This window comes from Eurytemora carolleeae, unplaced genomic scaffold (genome assembly GCF_000591075.1).
Source record: "Eurytemora carolleeae unplaced genomic scaffold, Eaff_2.0 scaffold968, whole genome shotgun sequence".
In the NCBI taxonomy this organism is placed as follows: Eukaryota; Metazoa; Arthropoda; class Copepoda; order Calanoida; family Temoridae; genus Eurytemora; species Eurytemora carolleeae.
This window is the reverse complement of record NW_019396981.1, coordinates 115169-135890: the sequence shown is the minus strand read 5'-3', so window position 1 is coordinate 135890 and position 20722 is coordinate 115169. Positions and strand designations below refer to the sequence as shown.

The following is a 20722-nucleotide window of genomic DNA, read 5'->3' as shown; positions in this document are numbered from 1 at the left end:
TGAAATTTGATATTTTTTTCCAAAAACAGAGGGTCTGAGGAGGTCGGCCCGGCGTCTAAGACTAGGTTTCAGACTCTAAGATTCTACCCGGGCCTATCATTAAAATACAATATTTATACTACATCACTTTAAAAACAAAACCCTAAAGTAATATTTTAAAAGCAAAATAATAACTTTCCGGTTTTTTAAAATTTAGTTTTAAATATAAAAACAGTGTAAATCCCAAAACTGTTAAATAGGACATTTTATCAACACTCAAGCATGTATTTGATGTTGTTACAAATCAAATAGTTTTACTAGTTACTTAAAAGATAACTTAAATTTAATGGGTCCATGTCCACTGCACAATTGCTGTGTCTTATGCTTATTGGACATTTTCATAACTTGGAGTCTAAAAGTCGTCTTCTTAATCCAGAGTTTTATGATTCTCACTGTATAAATATATTTTATGACTAGAGTCTAGAAGTCGTCACAATCCAACCTTTGCTCACAGACTAAATATCTGTAATACTACGCTAAGCAAATTGAAGACCAGAGTTCGGAAATAAATATTCAACAATTCAGAGTTCAGAAAAAAAATATTGTAATAAATTTAAGAATGTTCTACTCATTAAAATAATTTGTCCAATATAAGTTAGGATGTACGCATTTAAACTCTAACATATGTTTACTATAAACAAACATAAAACTGAAGAAGAAAAAAACTTGATTTAACAATTTCTTATTTGTTCTATATATAATTATTAAATGTAAACAAAATAACAGCAAATTATTAAAATAATATGGCAAGCAATTAAAAAAAATACTTTTAAAATTTGTTTTTACAAGACTGTAAAAAATAAGCAATTTCAAATTTAACACTAAGACAAAACAGAAAGCTGTATCAGTATTTGCACATTGCATGAAACCGGATTTATTATTTTTTTTTCGGGGGGGGGGGATATTAATTGCTGTGCATAGAGGCCCCCCCCCCCCCTAACTTGACATTCATTGTAGTTCCTTTGTAAGCTATTTGCTGATATTTATTATGTACGTATTTGCAGTAAAGTATTTTTTATCACCTTTAAACACTGCAGTTGACGTAAACACACAGTCAAAGAGAAATTTGACTTACATATTTGAGAAAATCTGGTAAAAAATTTAAAGATTAATAAAAGCATGACGGTATATTAACGCATAATAAAGAAATCATTTTTAAACTGTGAATTACAGGTTTAAAAAGATTGTCAACGTGATTTAAAGTAATTCTCAATTTGAAAAGTTGAATTTTGGATATCCTTGTTTTTCTGACTTAAAATTCGTAATTTTTGATTGAGGAATCTCGATAAATGTGACTTTTGCCACAAACCCTGATTTTCTAAAAATTTTATACATATATCTTTGCAACCCAATATCGTTTACCTTTGATATTTCAAACTATATTAAATTATTTTAGATCACATAGTCTAAATTTGAAATATGAAAGGTTGACACCATCAGGTTCCAAACATATATGGATTGGAAAGTTTGTGTTTCTGTCAAAAATCAATTTCTTTACAGACATATTTTGAATTCCAAGATTGAAAAATGACGACATTATGTTGCTCTAACTAGGATTAAATGTAAAGATGGCATGAGAATGTGAATATAAATCATAGATTATATTGATCAGGTTGATGAATCATCTATAGGAACAAATATTAGGCATAAAATAAATATTGTTTACGTCACAATTACACAAACCGCGTCAGATGATTCATTTTGATTAATTTCTAGAATCTTTAATGAAAAAGAATATTAATGGTCAGCATAAAGCGCAATAAAAGCTGACATTCTTAGCTCATTTTATTAAAAAGGAATTGAGTCTTTTCCACAAAAACTCTGATTATAAACCCTATATCTATGCAACCCAATGCTGTAGACATTAGGAATTTCAAACACTGAATTATATTGGATCAAATAAACTGAGATTGAAATAAAAAAGTTTATACCATCATTGTGCAAAGATATCAGAGTTGAAAACTTTAGAATGGAATATCCCTAATCCTGATTTGTTAATTAATCTGGAGATTAATAACATGAGGAGGACAAGCAATATTTAATCTGGAGATTAAGAAAAAAGGAGATCAAGCATTGATCTCGATATTCAGCTCAGGTGTCATAGGTAAAGAGATTAGAAAATTTAAGATTGTCGCAAAGATTTAATTTCTTTGAAAGAAATTAAACCTCTTTGGCACAAAATTAAATTTTCTAAATTTTTAGTTTGAAATATCATATGTCTACAACCTGGGTTGCAAAGATATGGGAATTAGAAAAATTTTCGAAAAAAAAGGATTTACAAAATAAAAATGTATTTCAATTTTCTCATTATTTGCAGCCTTTTATTTTTGTAAATCGGCTCAGAAAAGAAGTTGTTATTAATAGATATTTAAAGGTTAGAGTAAAGAAATAAAAAAAGATGTTTCTTGCATTTTCCTAAGGTTAAAAGGGTGAACAGCAGGGGATCAGGAAAGGGGGGGGTGTATCCATGAATAGGGGGGGGGGGGGGTTTTTTTCTTTATGCTCTTGTTGTACTAACTACTGCCTGTGACTGCCTGAATTCTGATTATAAACCATTTCCGGTCTAACAGTTTAGCTAACAGGGTTAACTGTTTTATATCTAGAATTTATTTAATTAAACCTGTTTTCTACAGAATAGTAAACTTCTTTGTTGTAAGTTTAACGTGGTAAAGGCTGTGGTGTCGCTTTTAAACATCTAATTTGATAAATGTTTAATGCCATCATCGCAATTGACAGTATTCTTTTTTTCATTTGTGGATTTTCAAAGAAATTGTTTTAATCGAAACAAGCATTTTTATTTTTAATGTTTCTTCACAGTTGTCTATACAATATTATAATTCTTAATAACCCTCAAAATAAATAAAATTTAGAGAAAATTTTTAGTGACACTGAAAGTTTTATCGTCACAACACGTCAAAATAAAGTAAATAGGATTGATATATATAATATCAAGGATTTAATGCAAGGAAAGTGATTTCAGAGGTGTGCCCATTTTTTTTACTGCAGTGTACTGTCTTTAGGCGGAAGATTAAACACAAGACGGATATCACATGCCTGACATGGAATCCATTTTCACAAAAAAATCTATGAAATATTCTGTTCATAGGTAACTATTATGTGAATTTTCAAAATTATCAAATTAAATGCTTTTAAACTCCTCGGATACTAAACGAACACTGATGCAACTATTCTTGTTTACAAAGTACGCCCTGAGAGTACTGGTTTCAATATGTACGCAGAGAATTCGCGACCGCAATTAACTTTCCTTGCATTAGTACCTTGTATAATATCATATTCTTAAAATCATATTAAAAGCAATAGAACAGCGTTGTTTTGAATTTCTAATATATAAACTGATGAACTTCCTATAGCTCCTCATACTTGTACATATAATCAAATCTAGAGAACCTACAACGTCAACAAGGCGTACCAGTCATATTATATATAAATTTGGCTTGTCTGTTTGTCTGTTTGTCTGTCTGTCTGTTTGTATCCAATAAACGTCAAAACGGCTGAACCGATCGGGCCCAAATTTTTTGTGGGACATCTAGGGACCCCAGGGAAGGTTTATGAAGGATCAAAATTTCAAATATTTGTCTCCATCAAAATTCGATCGTTATTAAATTTTTGAAAATTTTGAAAATCCGCGAAATTTTTTGTGAAAATCCGCGAAATATTTTTGTTTTGTTTTACGATGTACACAAAGAGAACATGTTTACAATTAATTTAGAAGATGGGCGCGAAGCGCCCTCTAAGGCTAGTGTTATATATTGCTACATCATTTATATTTGTCTCAAATAACTTATATTAGGTCAATACATGTATTGTCTTCAAGAATCAAGTAAAAGTTGTATTTTTTATTTAAAAAGAAAAATATTGAACTTTCAGTGTAACTGACATTGCTCGATAGTTTTGAAATGAAGAATGAAATCACATATTTTAGTCTAATATACCCGTACGCGCCTCTCTTTTTCTTTATATCTTAGCTTTAAATGTATTTTGTAAAAAAATAAGAAAATAAAATTAAAAAGTATAATGGTGGATTTGCAAACAATTGATAAATGATTAATGTTTATTGAATCAAATGTACAATCATAAAGACCAGCATGTAAAATGGAATAAATTAAATAAAATTTTTTTTAATTTTATTAACTTATTTTGAATGAAGATAAGCTAGGTGCATCAGAATTAAATTGTTTTTTATTTATTTTATTTTGTCTCTTTCATGTAATAGGGTAATACCTGTTTTTTTTCTGTGATTTCTCCAATTTGTTCTACTTTTTCTTTTCTTTCTTTTCGTGACAAAACTCTAACCAGTTTCACTTATCTATTAGACTCTGAACTGTACTGTACTGCAACTTGACGTTATCGGCTAGTTGTACTGAAATATTTCAAAAAGAGTTTGTGACGATGTATGTGTTTGATTTGAGTAAAGATGGCTGAAGGTTGAGATAGATAGATAGTCTCAAGGATGATAGATAGATGGATAGATAGAGGATGGAGGTTTGAGCATATATTGTGTATACAGCTAACAATACAGTTCTCCTATTCTTTACATTTAAAAAATAATATTTTACATTTAAGTCAACCCTTTTTACGTTCATAAAAACATAAAATCGAATAAAAAAAATTCAAGTAAAATTCTTGAAGAACTTGAAAATATTGAGAGAAAGAGAAATTGAGAAAGTCTGTTGTGACGAAACATGAAAGCTTACGCTTTCTTTTTACACTTTCTCAGACAAATATTATGATTAGGTTGATATCAATCAAAGTTGTTGATTTTTAACTTGAAAAGGATTGTAAATCCCATTTATCAAAGGTAAATCATACATAAGATTAAAATCTTCTTTGTTTTCAATCAAAATTTCTCTTATTTAATTTACAGCTATAAAGAAATAAAACATTTTGCATTTTTCATATTTGTATATTTATAAATGAGCTTTTCTCAAATTTGGGCGTAAAATCAAAACTAGAGGAGCTACGATGTCACAAAGTCGTACAAGTATAAATGTTGCACAAATTTGACCCTCTTTTTTATTCTAGTTGGAAGTGTATTCTCTTTCCAACGTTGTGCAAAAAGCTTTACAAGTTATGAACAGGGAACAGGAATAAAGGGAAAGGAAATGGCGCTGGTCCGGCTAGAGAAAGCCAGTCGCACTGCTTTGCAGACCAGTACAGTAAACTGACACACACTCTTCTGGTACAGACACACAACATGACTACAGTCAAGGAAATTGTAGAACAATGTCGTCGATTATAATTAAATTTGAATAACGAGTAGTTTATTGTAAACTTTAATAAAATTATATTCTTTGCATAAAAATTTGGCTTTTTAGTGTTGACTTAAATATGTAAATAATATATTACATGTATATTAAACATATTTTTATTAAACAATTAACAATAAACAAATGTACTCTCCTAGACTGTACAAATCCCGAGATTCTTACGTACTGTTGTAACAAATTCTAGAAAACACGAAGACGATTACTACTGTGTAGCGAAGTTGACCGCGGAAGATTCACAATACTATAATACTATATCCGCTCCAAATGTGTCTCCTCATGTTCCCCCCCCCCTTACCGCCTCTACTTGTGGGGAACAGCGTCAGTTAGCTTTAGAATGTCGAGATGTGAACACCTCTGATCTGGAACTACTAACTCCTTCATACTGCCGCCGATGTCTACTCTAGCAACAAATGCTGCTAATGTCTAAGCCTCCATCATGTCCAAATCCACAAAGCAGTCGCATGTCCCGGGGTTGAGAGGCAATTCAAGTTCCTCCCTACACATGTTACAGACTGCAAACCCTCCAGGACCGTCGCCTAGATGTGAACCCTTTGCTGCCAAGATGCTGACACCTGTGAGCTGACCATCATGAAGCTCCAACTGTTCCATTCCTTTCAACACTATTAATCAATGTTATTTCATTTTCAACCGTTTAGATACTCCCAATTAAGGGCCAATATTTTTAAACTTTGCTTTTATTTCTCATTTCATGCTATTATTCAATAAAGTTACCGAATATCCCTGTTGTTCTTTTATTTGTGTCACCATTGTGTCAACAACTGTATAAACCTACAGTACAAACCTTTGGTACAGTAAAATGACACACACTCTTTTGGTACAGACACACACACATGACGTTTCCGCCCCCTGGTTATGAATCAAATTTTTAGACCGCGTCAGCTTTGAAGTGTCGCGACTCCATATAAATACTTCAACGTGCCACGCGCTTGTTTCAATCTCCAGTTAAAAAGGAGTGGTTGGGATACCCCTAATATATTTTAACTCCAAATTTCCGGTAATTTACCAAAATAATGTTAATCATAAATTACATACTCTACATAGTTATACACATATTCATTTAACAAAAATCAGGGATTACTAATAAAATTAGTTTATGTTTTTTATGTAGCAATTTAAATAATGTGCAAAATACTTGCAAAATTTTCAAAAAGTGGGTCAAAAAAGATCGATAAAAAATTCCCTGAAAAAAAATGAATGAAGTTATCGTAAATTTCTTTAGTTTAGTATTACACAGATGTTTAAAGTTAATGTATTTAACAGAAAAAAAATCATGCATTATATGACCTATTATAAATAGTCTAGTCTTCATCCGCCCTCACTTTCCCCATAGATAAATAAATAAACATAGATAGCTTATGTACGCAAAATCACCAAGAATTGTACAGTCCGAGAACTCATACTTCTAGGGGTCAAAGTGTACTTCAATGAAAAGCGGGGTGGTTTGGTATTTTAATGGATTTCATAATAGGGTGTAAAATAACTCCGGGAATGAAACTATTTGAACAATAATATTTCACTAAGCAAAATATCATATTGACGAGAACTGAAAAAGAATATGAGAAGGACTAAACTAACTTAAATTTCTCTCTACAGAACTCATGTACACCACAATTACTCAATGACAAAAGAACAGCCAATGTTCACAACCGACCTAGTTAATCTATATAATAGTAATATCTTTAAAACATCTCTGTACATTTATATCTTTCAAGATTAAAAATGTCGTCTTATGCGCAATCTAATGACTTTCCCCCTCTTTTAGTTACTGTACAGACACTTTCCCCCCCAGAGGGTGAAATTAATGTAAGTGGTCGATAGGGTTTGTGCGCATTTTTACTGAGACGTGCCACAGTCGCCACAGAGCCCAAAATTGAGTTTCGGCATAAAACTATCGGAACCCGAGTTTCGTGAATGGGTGTAATCAAAACAAAAATTGTAAACAAATACGGCCAGAAGATTCTTTGGTATCTTGGCACTATACAGCTTTTGCTCGCCGAACAAATTTTGAGAAAAATCATGGGAAAAAATATTGTAAATTATGTACACCAAAAATATATATATTATTTAGTATTATTAATATGGTTTGAATATTTTTGGCTATTTCGTAGCAAGATGAATTATTTTAGGAGTTAAAAATATCTGTGATATATAAGCACTGTGATTTTTAGAAAAATGTCTCTTCTCAAACTAAGAAGTAACAGGTTAAATAAAAGATCTGTTATGAGGCAATGCTAGATTTATAACGGTACCCTTAAAAGCTTGCTAGATCAAGTATAACTTAGATATTCAAAGATAAACACGTTTAAACGTAGAAAAACGACAATATCTTCCTCATTATTGATCAGATGAATGTTTTTAGTGTACCATTGTGAATCGGGCATTGCCAAATTTGTTTCAGACAAAAACTGGAAAATATTTTTTGTTGATTAAAAAAAATGAAGAACGAAGAAAACTTTGTTGAGTGAATATTTTTAGAGAAAAGTTTTGATAATATTTTGTATTTCACTTTATGAAGAATTGTCATTTGTAGATCAGTTTATTAAAAATTATCACTTTTTTAAAAGATTATAATTTGAAGGTCCTAATCCTAATGTAAGACGATAAAATAATAATAATTTTTTGCATAATCAATAGTGCGGAATTCACATCGTTCCCTGCAAAGAATCTGCAGGTGAAATCAAATTTATTTTTATAAAATAAAAGTTAAATAAATCTTTAACGTTTTTAATCATATGCACGAACTTTCCTTGTTGAAGAGTTCTTGAGAATATTACTAATATTTTGAATTTCTCATTAAAAGTACGTATCTAATCAAAACAATAGGCTGTAGGAGGTCACAATGTTGTACCAGTAATTTCACATAAATTTCACCTCCTCAGCTTTTGTCTAGTTTGCTGCAGTAGTGATGTTTACGGTAGAAAATGTCTGTTGAAGGCATTGATAAAAAGACATACAGCAATTGAACCCCAAACTGACATTTTCTTTTTTCTATGTTTTCGTAAATTTTCACTATAAAGTTGTGATTTGCAACTAACCTTATATCAAAGTATAAATCACAGTGTACTAGGAGCCTCAATTTTTACCCATTTAATTAAGATTTTATTTTTTGTTATTTTTTGTTGGACTTAACATATCTTTCAACGTTATCCTGGAATTCAAATCTTTGCAATTTGAAAGTTAATTCATGCAAAATGGGCTAGACTTAAATCGATAGCCAATCATAAAATGACAAGTTTTTAAATAAAATTTTTGTTATTTGGGAAATCTTTGGCATTTTAAAGTGGTACTCTACAGGTACGGTTTCCGACCAAATATTTATTGAAAAAAATTCACGAAATATCACAGAAGTAACGAAGGAAATTCATCTAAAATTTTCGCAAATTTTTTACGAAATTTTCAACCTCATTTTTGCGACATTTTCCTTCAATTTTCTTCGATTTCAATAGATTTTTTATTGTTCATCCTCTGACTTAACTAAAAAATAATGAAAAAATAAGCACGTCACGAAAGATTAAAGTTGTGACCTCCATATCTACATATTTATATTAAAGTTATGACCTCCATATTTACATATTTATATTAAAGTGTTGACCTCCATATTTACATATTTATTTTAAAGTGTTGACCTCCATATCTACATATTAATATTAAAGTTTTGATCTCCATATTTACATATTTATATTAAAGTGTTGACCTCCATATTTACATATTTATATTAAAGTGTTGACCTCCATATTTACATATTTATATTAAAGTGTTCACCTCCATATTTACATATTTATATAAAAAGTGTTGACCTCCATATTTACATATTTATATTAAAGTGTTCACCTCCATATTTACATATTTATATTAAAGTTATGACCTCCATATTTACATATTCATAAATTGTTGTTGTTTAGACTCAACGCCTGCAACGAGCCCGAAGCCTAGATAGAGGTAGAAACAGAGGATTACAAGAAAGAACAGAACAAAGGTTTATTTAAAGATCACTTACTTGGACATTTCAGAAAATTTTTGGACATTTTTGGCCATTTATGGTCATTCATTGGACATTCTATGGATCAAATTTCATAGATGGTGTAAAAAAAATCGTAAAAAGAAATTTTTATAGAAAGGTATTTCATAGGAATAAATTTCACGGGAATACACCACAACGAAAAAAATTTCGTAGGAAGACATTTCTTATATAAGTTTTAGAAAGACATTTCATTAAAAGACATTTTATGGAAAGGATTTTCGGAGAGAGGCAATATGTAGAAAGACAATTCGCAAAAAGTCATTAGTAAAAAGAAATTTTATAGGAAGACAGCTTTAAGAAAATCATTTCGTAGAAAGGCATTTCTTATATTAGAATATATTTAGAAAGCTATTTTATGGAAAGGCATTTCGGAGAAAAGCAATGTAGAAAGAAATCTGGGAAAATATATTTTATAAGAAGAGAAGAAATTTCATTTTTTTCGAAATATTTTCTATAGAAAAAAATGTAGATAAAGAAATTATATAGAAGATATTTTGTAGAAAGACGTCTCGTAAAAATACATTTCAAGGGGAGACTTTTCAGAGGAAGAGATATCAAGGAAAAGAAAGGACATTTCTGAGATAAGACATTTCTGAGATAGGACATTTCTGAGGTAGGACATTTCTGAGATAGGACATTTCTGAGATAGGACATTTCGAAGATAGGACATTTCTGAGATAAGACATTTCTGAGATAGGACATTTCGAAGATGATAGGATATTTCTGAGATAAGACATTTCTGAGATAAGACATTTCTGAGATAGGACATTTCGGAGATAGGACATTCGAAGATAGGACATTTCTGAGATAAGACATTTCTGAGATAGAACATTTCTGAGATAGGACATTTCTGAGATAGTACATTTCGGAGATAGGACATTTCGAAGATAGGACATTTCTCAGATAGGACATTTCTGAGATAGGACATTTCTGAGATAGGACATTTCTGAGATAGGACATTTCTGAGATAGGACATTTCTGAGATAGGACATTAATTCTGAGATTATAGATTTTAAAGTTAAGACTTTACATAGACATTCATTTAATAAAAAAATATTTTACATATATTTGAAATTCTTAGGTGTACAGTGTACACCATCAGGTTGTAATATTATATAGGGATTTTAGTTTGTGGTGCAAAGACCCAATTTCTTTGGTCAGTTTCCTTTCCTATTTCTTTTCTACTCTAATCGGAAGTCAATTTTATCGAAAATTTGCGATTGAAAACTATACATTTTTAAAAATGTACATTTTTAAAAAGAAAAGTTAATTTAATTCGGTTTTGCGGTTTCTTTAAAGTTTAAACTCTAGCTTTATATGTTTTTATCATTTTGAATTTTTGAAAGAAACTAAGTTCTTGATCTAAACTCTAATTTCATATAATTTTAAATGCTTAAGGTTTTCACCAACAAGTTGCAGACCTGTTGGTGAAAACCTTTGTTATTTAAAAATTTTTATTTCCAAATTGTTTAGATTAGGAGGAACATTACCATCATACAGGAGTAAACGAGCAGTTCTAAACCAAGATGTTAAACCTGTATCACAGTTTACCAGCCTTAGGTGAGAAGGGAAAAATGTGCACAATTATGAAAATATTTCACAAAAGTGCCAATAAGATATTTGTCTTCAAAAACTGATTTCTGAAACGTAGAAATCGTAAAAATCTTCTTCCCCCCCCCAAAAAAAACAAGGCAATTATTATAAATCCGCGGAATTTTTTATTATTGTTTTATCGATGAAAAATGCAGAAAGATTGGCCCCCCCCAAAAAAAAAAGATAAGACATTTCCCTCTATATACGCAAACAAATTCAAATCATAATTTCCAAGTTATGATTCATGTCTTACATGAAACTTTTCCATTTTTATATTTATATATTTACAATCTGTAATGTGACAGTTAAACAATTTAAAAACATCTTTACCTAGTCAATTATAAGAGAAAAACAAAGAAACGATTTATAATTTTTGTATCATGAAACATTTTACTGAATAATTAACAAGTTTTTCTTTGTAATAATATGAATTAACATGTTAGGGCAATTAGTTTCAAGCACTAAATACTGAACATAGTAATAAAGCTGTTAAAGGGACTGTAAACGTTATTTCAAGTGACACACTATGCAAATATTGCAATGTCAGATTCACAACGGTGCCCTTCAAACCTTTATCAATAATCCGGAAGATGTCGTTGTTAGAGGGGCCGACATTGCCGACAATTGGTACTGTCCGGGGCTTCTGGAACAGTCCCAAAGTCCCGGGACTATCCCAGACTTTTGGGTCTCTAAGATTGAGAAATAAACCCGATGGTGTTGGTACTCTGGGTCTTTGGGACAGTCTCAACGTGCCGGGACTGTCCTGCGCCTGAAAGGGTTTAGGAACACGATTTGGAGGTATTTGAGAAAAAATATTGGAGTTTAGTCATGTTGCTACCGAAAAATTCTACTTTTGGCCCCAAAACATTTTGAGGATCGTCTTGGTTTCTGCAAAAGAATGCTTCATCATTCCTCCGAGGACTCAAAACAAGATTTTTTTTCTTACATGTCTCCTTCTGAGCTGTTACATCCTACCAACCCCAAAAGTTATATTGTTTGGAGCAATACTGTTTATAGTGATTTAACATATTATGTTCCAGTTCCAAATTTCCACTCTTAGAAAGGGTGTGTGTAGGTGCTTTGTGGGGCAAGATCTTTTCTGGCCTCACAAACCTCCACAACTAATATTGACCTGGAATATTACTGTATTAACATCCTTAAGACAAATGTGTTTTAAATATTGAAAAAAATGCATTTAGAGGTTTCAAATTTAACCTTGAACCTGTTCCAGACATGTCTCAGTTAATATTTCAGCAGGACGGCGTTCGTACTGACACTGCCCTCAGAAAATATTTCACTTCTGGAGCAATGGTATAAGAATAGATCATCCAGTTTCTAGTTGAAAATCTGGAGCAATGGTATGAAAATAGATCAACCTTGACCAGTTTCTAGTTGAAAATCTGATGGCTATTCTCGATGATAAGCTTGAGGACGTCCAACCCCGAATATCCAGTCTCCAGTCTCTGAAAAAAGACTCTAGATAGCTTTTACTAACCCGCCAACTCTTTTAATCCACCCTTTATATATGATTGAATAGGAGAGGGTTTACACTGAATGGAAATCCAATTCTAACAAAGGAGGAAGAAGAGGAGATTATATCCAAGGTACAATTTATATTATTGTTATATTTTCAGGATTTTAGGTCGTCTTTACAGTCTCATCCATTGTGGGTAACTCTGTATCAATTTAAAGAATTGCATCGAGAATGTCTCAAATAGCAGGATTAAATCCGAATCAAGTTTGAATTTGATCACATATAATTTTATTTCTATTTGTAGCGTCATAATAGGAGAAAATACAATATAATCTATTAAACGCTATTAAAAAAAAATTTTAAAATGTGAATAAAAACTTTTGAAGGACGAGGATTCGGCCTGGGTTTGGTGGGCTATCTATCTATTCCTTTTCTGCCTGAGTATAGCAAACTTGATCACATCTATTCTTGTAATCAGGTAAACATTGCAATAACCATATTTTATGCCCTAACTTGACCAGATTTTCTAGAAATATAGTATTTTCAAGGATTGTCAAGTCATAAACAAAAAAATGCCAAGTCAATGTGAATCAATGTGTGTCCTGAATGAGTATCCAGAATGTTTGTCCTTATTAAGCGTCTATGATTTCCCTTCAAATGTGCGTCCTTATATGTGTTCTCAATTAGCGCCCCTAACAATGCGTCCTCCTCTATGTGTGTTCTTAATATGCGTTTTCAGTAGTTCCTCCTCATTGGGCGTCCTAAATTTGCGCTCTTAATAGTGCGTTCTCAATGTGTTCGTCGCCAGTGTGTGCTCTAATAGTGCATCCTCAGTGTGCTTTAATAAACATGGGAATTCAGTGACGAATTGGATACCGTCTCTGTTATGAATTAGCATTGTAATACCTGATTTCAAAAGCCATAATTTTATTATGTATACTAGAGAGAGTTTATTTTATGAAAACGGTAAATGGTTGTAAAGAAGTGTCTATAATGTCTCTGAAAGATAAACAGTGAAGACGGACAAGTTTACCTTGTTTCAGTCAAAACATAAACAAACAAATTGTAAACAAAACAGACGAAAATTTTACGGATTACAGTTTTCTCAGTAGGTATCAGTACTAAATAAATTATTTTAAAAGACGATATCGAATTTGTCACTGAATTCTCCTGTTTATTGGGACACCATAAACGACCTCAGTTTCCAATCATTGTTATAAAATATTTTAATATTTTTTACAGATTACTAGGTGTGGGGCTAGGAGGCCTCGAATACCTGGAAATATCGGAGGCTGAAAGCGAGGTTTTGATGTGGGGAGAGGCTGACCTAGGGAGTATTTTAGTAAAGTAAGTTGATTAAAACTCAAAGCTAGAAGAACCTGGAAAATAAAGTATTTTTGATAACAATAATCCCCAAAAACAGTTTGGAATAGGAAAACTGCAGTTAGACTTTTGACCCAATAAACATGGGAATTCAGTAACGAATTCGATACAGTCTTTTTAAATAATTCAGTATACACTAAAACAGACCCATTTCACGCAATACATTGATTTTTAAGCTTCTGGAATATAACGATTATCCATGTTTGCTTTGTAACAACATAAAATACAACTAAGATCGCATAAATGTCGACTTCCATTCCAAAGTTATAGGTCTTACTGTAGATATAGATTTGTCGATCTTCATTGTGCTGGAATCTTATTTGATACATTCATTTCAAGAAGTAGAGGTGCAATAAATACGACATTATCCAAATAATTTAATTTTTGCTAAAAAATACCTTTGAAAGTTGCAAAATCTTAAAGATATATATAGTCAATCCCATAATTGACAAATATTGACACATGACAAATGTTATTAAAGCCATTTTTTAAATATGTAAGCTTTAAATCTGCAGCTCAAATGACAAAAAAGTTCTAAAACGAGGATCGAACGATCAAATTCGTTAACTTTCTTTATCGTTAACAATTATCCACCGTTTAAGAACAGCTGGAACCGTTCTTGATCAAGAGCACAAATAACGGAACAGAACAGAACAGGGATGGAACGATAGGACAAACGATCCAACTGAAACGAGAAACGAAAGATTAAAAAAGGAACACGCCAATCCGTATAGTTGCAGCCGGATAATGTAATTTGACCTTTTTGCTTCGGTACCTTCAGGCGTAATCAAAATTTTTGTAGTTCACTGTTTTTGATCCGCTCCTTTCTAAAAGTTCTAAATTATTTTAGGGATGGTGAGATAACTGGATATGAGGGAGAACCCCTTCACTTTGCATCTAAAGATAAACAGGTAACTGTAAACTCAGGTTCGTTTCAAGTGCCGCGGACTGACCTGTTACATATTATTACATATAAACTATACAAGGTTACCCACAAAGGATGTGACTTCAGAGATGATTCTACGGAATTTGATTAGTCCTTTTTCTTGCATATAGGGCTCCTTGAAGGCCAAAACTGGCATATTTCTGTGCTTAATCATTTTATAAACCATCAAAATAATCAATTAACTGCAAAAACTAAAAATCTAGCGTTACATCGCCATATTTTAAGAGTGTTGGGTCGTCTTCGCAGTCTCATACTTTATGTATGATCCCAAAAAAGGACTGAAATATCCCAATTACACTGTCTTAAGTCAGCGATAGATGTTTCATTTAATTAATGTATTTATCCAATTTGGTAATCTTATCATGCTTCAATTTGAGATTGAGAAATCCATAGAACCCTGAAGTAGGAAGACGACATTTGACTAACCGTGTGTGTGTTCGATGTTGTTATAAAGCAAATAGTTTACCAGTAGCTTAAAATTTACTTTAATTATATGAAATAGGTCTGTGTAAATACACTGCAAGCAATTGTGCTGTATTTTGCGGTCATCGGAATATTCAAAATAATAACATGATTCAAAGTCGTCTTCCTATTTATCAGTTTTATGGGTCCTATTGTATGGTTGGGTTTTTAGAATTGATCATGTTCAGATTGAGGTTCAAAGTTTTGGATTGAACGGACCCAAGCTAGATATTAGCAACAGAAGTGTTTCTCTTCAGAATATTCACGATTTCAAGTAAAGTACTTTATTTATTCCCTATTTTTAAGCAACCTAATTTTATCCTTGGACAATTTAATTTAGCAGAGTTTATAGTTTAACATATTAAAGGTATTCACTGTCAGGTTGCAAAGATCAAAGAATTAGAAAAATAGAATTTGATTTAATTTATCAATTTTTAAAAAATCAACAAGATGTCAATTGTTGTACCCTAACAATTTACTTTAGGACTGATCATTCGTCTCAAACTCTAACTTCCTGTTTCGTATATCTTTTAACCAATATAATATTGTATACCTTGCTGCACCCTAGTTCAGGAGAACTATAATATAATATTGTATAGTTTGCTGCACCCTAGTTCAGGAGAACTATAATATAATATAATATTGTATAGTTTGCTACACCCTAGTTTAGGAGAACTATAATATAATATAATATTGTATAGTTTACTGCACCCCAGTTAAGGAGAACTATAATAAAATGTATAAATATAATATTGTATAGTTTGCTGCACCCTAGTTCTGGGGAATTATTCTTCTCTTCATCGGACCCTGAGTGGAAAATTCCAGAGGTTTGTCATTTTTAATAAACTGGGCGTCCACGGCGCTTTGCCCATTTTCGATTGTAAATTTTAATTGTGGCTCTATCTGAGTTTTTTTTTAGTTCTGCCCATCCATTAACCTTCTCTGGGGTCATGTGAGGTTTTATAAAGCATTAGGGCCAGAACGGTTCGGCTTTTAGGACGCTATGCGCCCATCCTCCATTTTCTAATCCCAATATCTTGCCAGCTCAATGTCGTAGAATATTGATATTTCAAACTTTGAATTTTGTTAGTACAACTATAAGTCTAGATTTGAAAGATCGAAAATTTACACCATCAGTTTGCATAGAAATTTAGAGTTTGTACATGAATTAATGTGGGTTATTTTTATAAATCGTTGATGATTTGAATAAATGTATGACAATTGTTTTTATTACTGCAGGGTTTGAAGGAGTTGAGAGTAGATGAACTGAAGGTTGGAGAAGGTGGAATTATATCTCCACCAGGGAACCAGCTCAGGGTTCAAGCACAAGGCCAAGTTAGGATCAGGTATCAGATTAGAGATGAAAACTTTAGAATTAGATACCCTTAGTATAAGCTCAATCTAGATATTCACAAGAATGCTTTTTATTTCTGCTGAATCCGCTTTTATCCTTCTTTTTGAATATTCATACCGAATTCCCACCGATTAGAATTTTCCCGGCTTCTGATTGGCTGTTCGGGTTTTTCCATACGCCACACTGATTGGTTGAATTTAATGCAGTTTCTTGGATACAAACTAAAGATCAAAATAATCTTAAGATTAACAAAAAGAGGAGATCTAGTATGAAATTTGCGGGATGTCCACAATTCTAAAGTTTTCAGCTCGGATCTACACAATCTCTATCATCACTATAAAAAAATGTCTCGATACCAAAGTGGTGATATTCGCGACTGGACGGAATTCATTTGAATTAGCACTTTGGCAGCCAACAAATATCACTTCATTGCAACATTAATGTAGAAAAAATCCTGTAGACCATTTTAAAAGAGATTCAGTGTAACTTATTATTCAAATTTGATCTAATATTAAATATTTAAAGTGGTGCGGAGGGTAATGTTGTGGAAGGACGAAGAGTGGAGCTAATATCTCGAGATTCTATTCTTCTTGAGTCTACTGGAGCCAGGGGAGGGGTGGAGCTAAGAGGGGGCGTATCCTTGGATACCGTCATGCTTCCCAGGGGAGGAGCAGGATTTCAGGTTCAAATCAATTGAGTCTTTTCCACAAACTCTGATTTTCTATTCCTTATATCTTTTCAACCCAGTGAATTCTGCTAGATCAAATAATTTAAGTTTAAAATATCAAAGGTTTACACCATCAGATTAAGAACATAGGGATTCAAAAATTTAATTTTGTGGCAAAGACTCAATTCCTTAACATTGAAGATTTAAATAGTTCAAATGATTTCATTTTTCATTATAAAGATAATTTGTCTAAGAAAGAATCTGTTTAAATAAACTGATCAATCGCTTCAAACTTTAATTTTCCAATCCCTGTATTTTTCAAATCTGTCTGTTGGTTTAAACCTAACTTCAGTATGTTAAAGTGTTGTAAATAATTTGAATTTGAAAAATTACAGTAGAATAGAAGAAAAGATTTCCATTTTTGAAACCTAAAGACTAAAGTTACTTTCTTAAAAATTGATATAATTAAAAGAAATGGAAAGTTGTGTGGGCTCTGCACACATGTTCAGTTATGATCTAAAAACTGAATTTATTGCACTGCACACATTTATGGGTTTCCAATATTTTCTACAATTTGGCGCGAACTTTTAGACAGTATTACGTAGTTACAACCTCATTTTTAAATTCGTGAAATAATGTTGAATAAATCTTAACTTATTTTTAGGATGAAATATCTCAATATAAGCTTTGTATTTGTTTACCATCAGGGAAACTCTTTAAGGTTAATATTTGAAAAAACTAAATTCCGAAAAAAATTTTGTTTATTATTTGCAATTTATAGTTTACAAGGCAGCAGATTTTTAAAATTTTAAAATTGATTAAAATTTCGTAATTTGATTTGATGTGCGTATTATTTACTCTCAGAAAAATTAGAACCAATGAAAAAAGTGATTTAGTGACAAACCTAGCGTAGCCTAGAGTTTATCTGTGACTCATAGAAGGTTCGAATTTCCATTGACTCAAATTTTTCTGAGAGTGAATGGTATAGGAAGACGACTTTATGGCAATACTTCATTTGTGTATTTGATATTGTTACAAAGAAAACAGTCTCACTATGACATTTATTAAATCACTAATTTAGTTCAATGGGTCTGTACTCTGTACTTCACTGCACAATTCCTGTTTTTCATATTCAATGGACTTTTTAAAGTTTTAACTTCATTCCAAAGGTCGTCTTCGAATTTCAGAGTTATCTGGTTATCAGGCCGTAATGTAAAGAGATTTTTAAATTGGCGGGATTCAATGAAAAGTGTTACATATATAAATAAATCCAGCTTTTTATAAAGTAATGTTTATTTTGTTTAAGGTTGAGATGTCTGAATTTCAAGAGGTTGGATGTGCAATGGTTGATCCGAGAAAAAGTCCTTGTAAAATATAAAGGAATTGATTCTTCCTCCCACAAACTCAAATTTTCTAATACCTTTATATATTTGTAATATGATGTCGTAGAGCTTTCATATTTCAAATTATGAATATAGATTACATTAGTTATATGTAAAAATCTCAAAGGTCTTATCGTTGTAAAGATAAAGAGAAAACAAAATTTGAATTTTTGGCGGATCAAGTGTTCGGTTCCATTGTTAGTTAAAATTCTTTAATATTTAAAATATACAATTTAAACTCAAAAACATTGTGATGAAATAATAGTGATTCATTTTTCAAATCAAATTCCATGTTTTTCTGGCATAAAGTATTAAAAGAAATTTTAACAAAACAAAAAGTTTTTTTAAAAATATTATTTTTGAATTTTAATTTTTTTCACAATATTCTTTAGATAGCTAGATGATATCAGATGTAAATATTTTGACTTTTCTATATATCTTGTTTTTCATTTACTCCTTGTTCATACATCTTAATTCAATCATATTTCGGCAATTTTGAAAGTTTCAGTAATTTGCCGCCCTTCCATTTTTCCTTTACAGTCCCTTTAATATACCCCCTTTCATTTTTCCTTTACAGTCCCTTTAATATACCCCCTTTCATTTTTTCTTTACAGTCCCTTTAATAATACATTTTTAATAATTTTTCTTCTAGAAGGTTCTCTCAGCCTACAACGTTACTCCTGATTCAATAATAATATAATATAAAGTATTTAAACAACGTTTAAAACATAGAGAAATAAAACGAAGAGGTGAAACTTAGCTCAGATGTACACAACCGACCTTTCTATTAATTGATTAATAGACAGTTCGGTTGTGTACATCACGATATTTTTACGCTGTACAGAGCGATCGTATTTCTAAGGAGTGGTTTAATGTAGATATTTGAATATTAGTATTGATAATTAGATAGATTAGGTCGAAAAAATGTAAAAAATAATTTTTTGTTTAAAACAAATATCAAAGTGTGACACACTTTTCTACACCCATTTTTCAAGGGCTTTTCAAAACTATAGTTTTCAGATCTGTAGCTTTAACCATTAAAAAAGTTATGGGCTATTTAAGAGATTTTTACATTCTCTGGTTTTTTATCGCCCTGCACCCTACCTTAGGCATAAAAATTACCAAAAAATCCTTTAAATTTCTATTTATAAAAAGTCAAAAAACTAGAGGGGGGAGCCAAATGCCCCCCCCCCCGCCTGTTTAGTGTTAGGAGCTCCAGGTCGTCATCGTTGTTTCATCTTTGTGGGTAACCCTGCGTACACTATCATGTTTATGATAAAGAGTTGAAGAGAAGAAACAAAAAAAAATGTTTGAAATCAGAATGTTTGCAGTTAAATTCATGCCCTAGAAACTTAATATTTTTGACAGAACTTTTAGCTAATAAATTGAAAACCTACAAATTTGAAAATTGTCAAATAGTTGCAGTCAACATCCTCGAATTCTCTTTAAATGAAGAAAGAAAATCTAAAAATTGGTCAATTCCATCAAATCCCCCTTTAGAAATACGATCGCTGTATATACAAGTGTACAGCGTTAGATACGTAAACATATCGTGATGTACACAACCGACCTGTCTATTAATTAATTAATTTAATAGACAGGTCGGTTGTGTACATCTGAGCTAAGCTTCGCCTCTTCGTTTTATTACTCTATGGTTTAAAACATGACACATTATTAAATTTAAAATAAGAATCCGTAAAAACTATTAAACAAATATTGTAAAACCAAGACCCTTAGTAAACCATCATTGCTATACATTTTTGGTCGGAAAATCAGAAATCCCTTATTCAAAACATTCAGTTTATTTCTCTCGATAAAAAACAACATTTAAGACAATAATCCTAAATGATCGTTAAAAAAAAACAATTGTTTTTCGTTTTTAAAAACGTTTATTTGTTATAAAAACGAAACGATCGTTTTTAGTATGAACGAAATGAAAAATGAAAGTTTGTTCGATCGTTTATAAAAACGATTAACAACCCTACATGTTACACCCAGTTCTGTGAAGTAACTAGGATGTAGATTTATTACTAATTCAGTCAAGAAAGGTTCCGCCGTTCATTTTCTAAAGTTTTTAATGATTTATCTATTG

At 31.4% G+C, this 20722-nt stretch overlaps 1 protein-coding gene across 1 annotated transcript; it reads left to right on the top strand.

Moving 5' to 3' along the window:
• The first annotated feature begins 7520 nt into the window (after positions 1 to 7520).
• Positions 7521 to 18876, top strand: LOC111710761 (uncharacterized). The gene is made up of 14 exons (XM_023484888.1): positions 7521 to 7549; positions 7983 to 8019; positions 9251 to 9324; positions 10843 to 10929; positions 12500 to 12566; positions 12823 to 12914; positions 13679 to 13783; positions 14670 to 14730; positions 15416 to 15501; positions 15988 to 16054; positions 16467 to 16573; positions 17107 to 17263; positions 17913 to 17969; positions 18555 to 18876. The coding sequence occupies exons 1-14, from the start codon at positions 7521 to 7523 to the stop codon at positions 18624 to 18626; spliced, it is 1098 nt and encodes a 365-aa protein (XP_023340656.1). The 3' UTR covers positions 18627 to 18876.
• Positions 18877 to 20722: the final 1846 nt, after the last annotated feature.

What these genes read in the sequence shown, in the direction of transcription:
- LOC111710761 (XM_023484888.1), top strand. Translation starts at nt 7,521, where the DNA reads ATGTCTCTTCTCAAACTAAGAAGTAACAG. An exon ending in TCACAGTTTACCAGCCTTAG is followed by an intron (nt 10,930 to 12,499) that starts GTGAGAAGGGAA and finishes ATGATTGAATAG; the next exon opens with GAGAGGGTTTACACTGAATG. An exon ending in CTGAGTGGAAAATTCCAGAG is followed by an intron (nt 16,055 to 16,466) that starts GTTTGTCATTTT and finishes TTATTACTGCAG; the next exon opens with GGTTTGAAGGAGTTGAGAGT.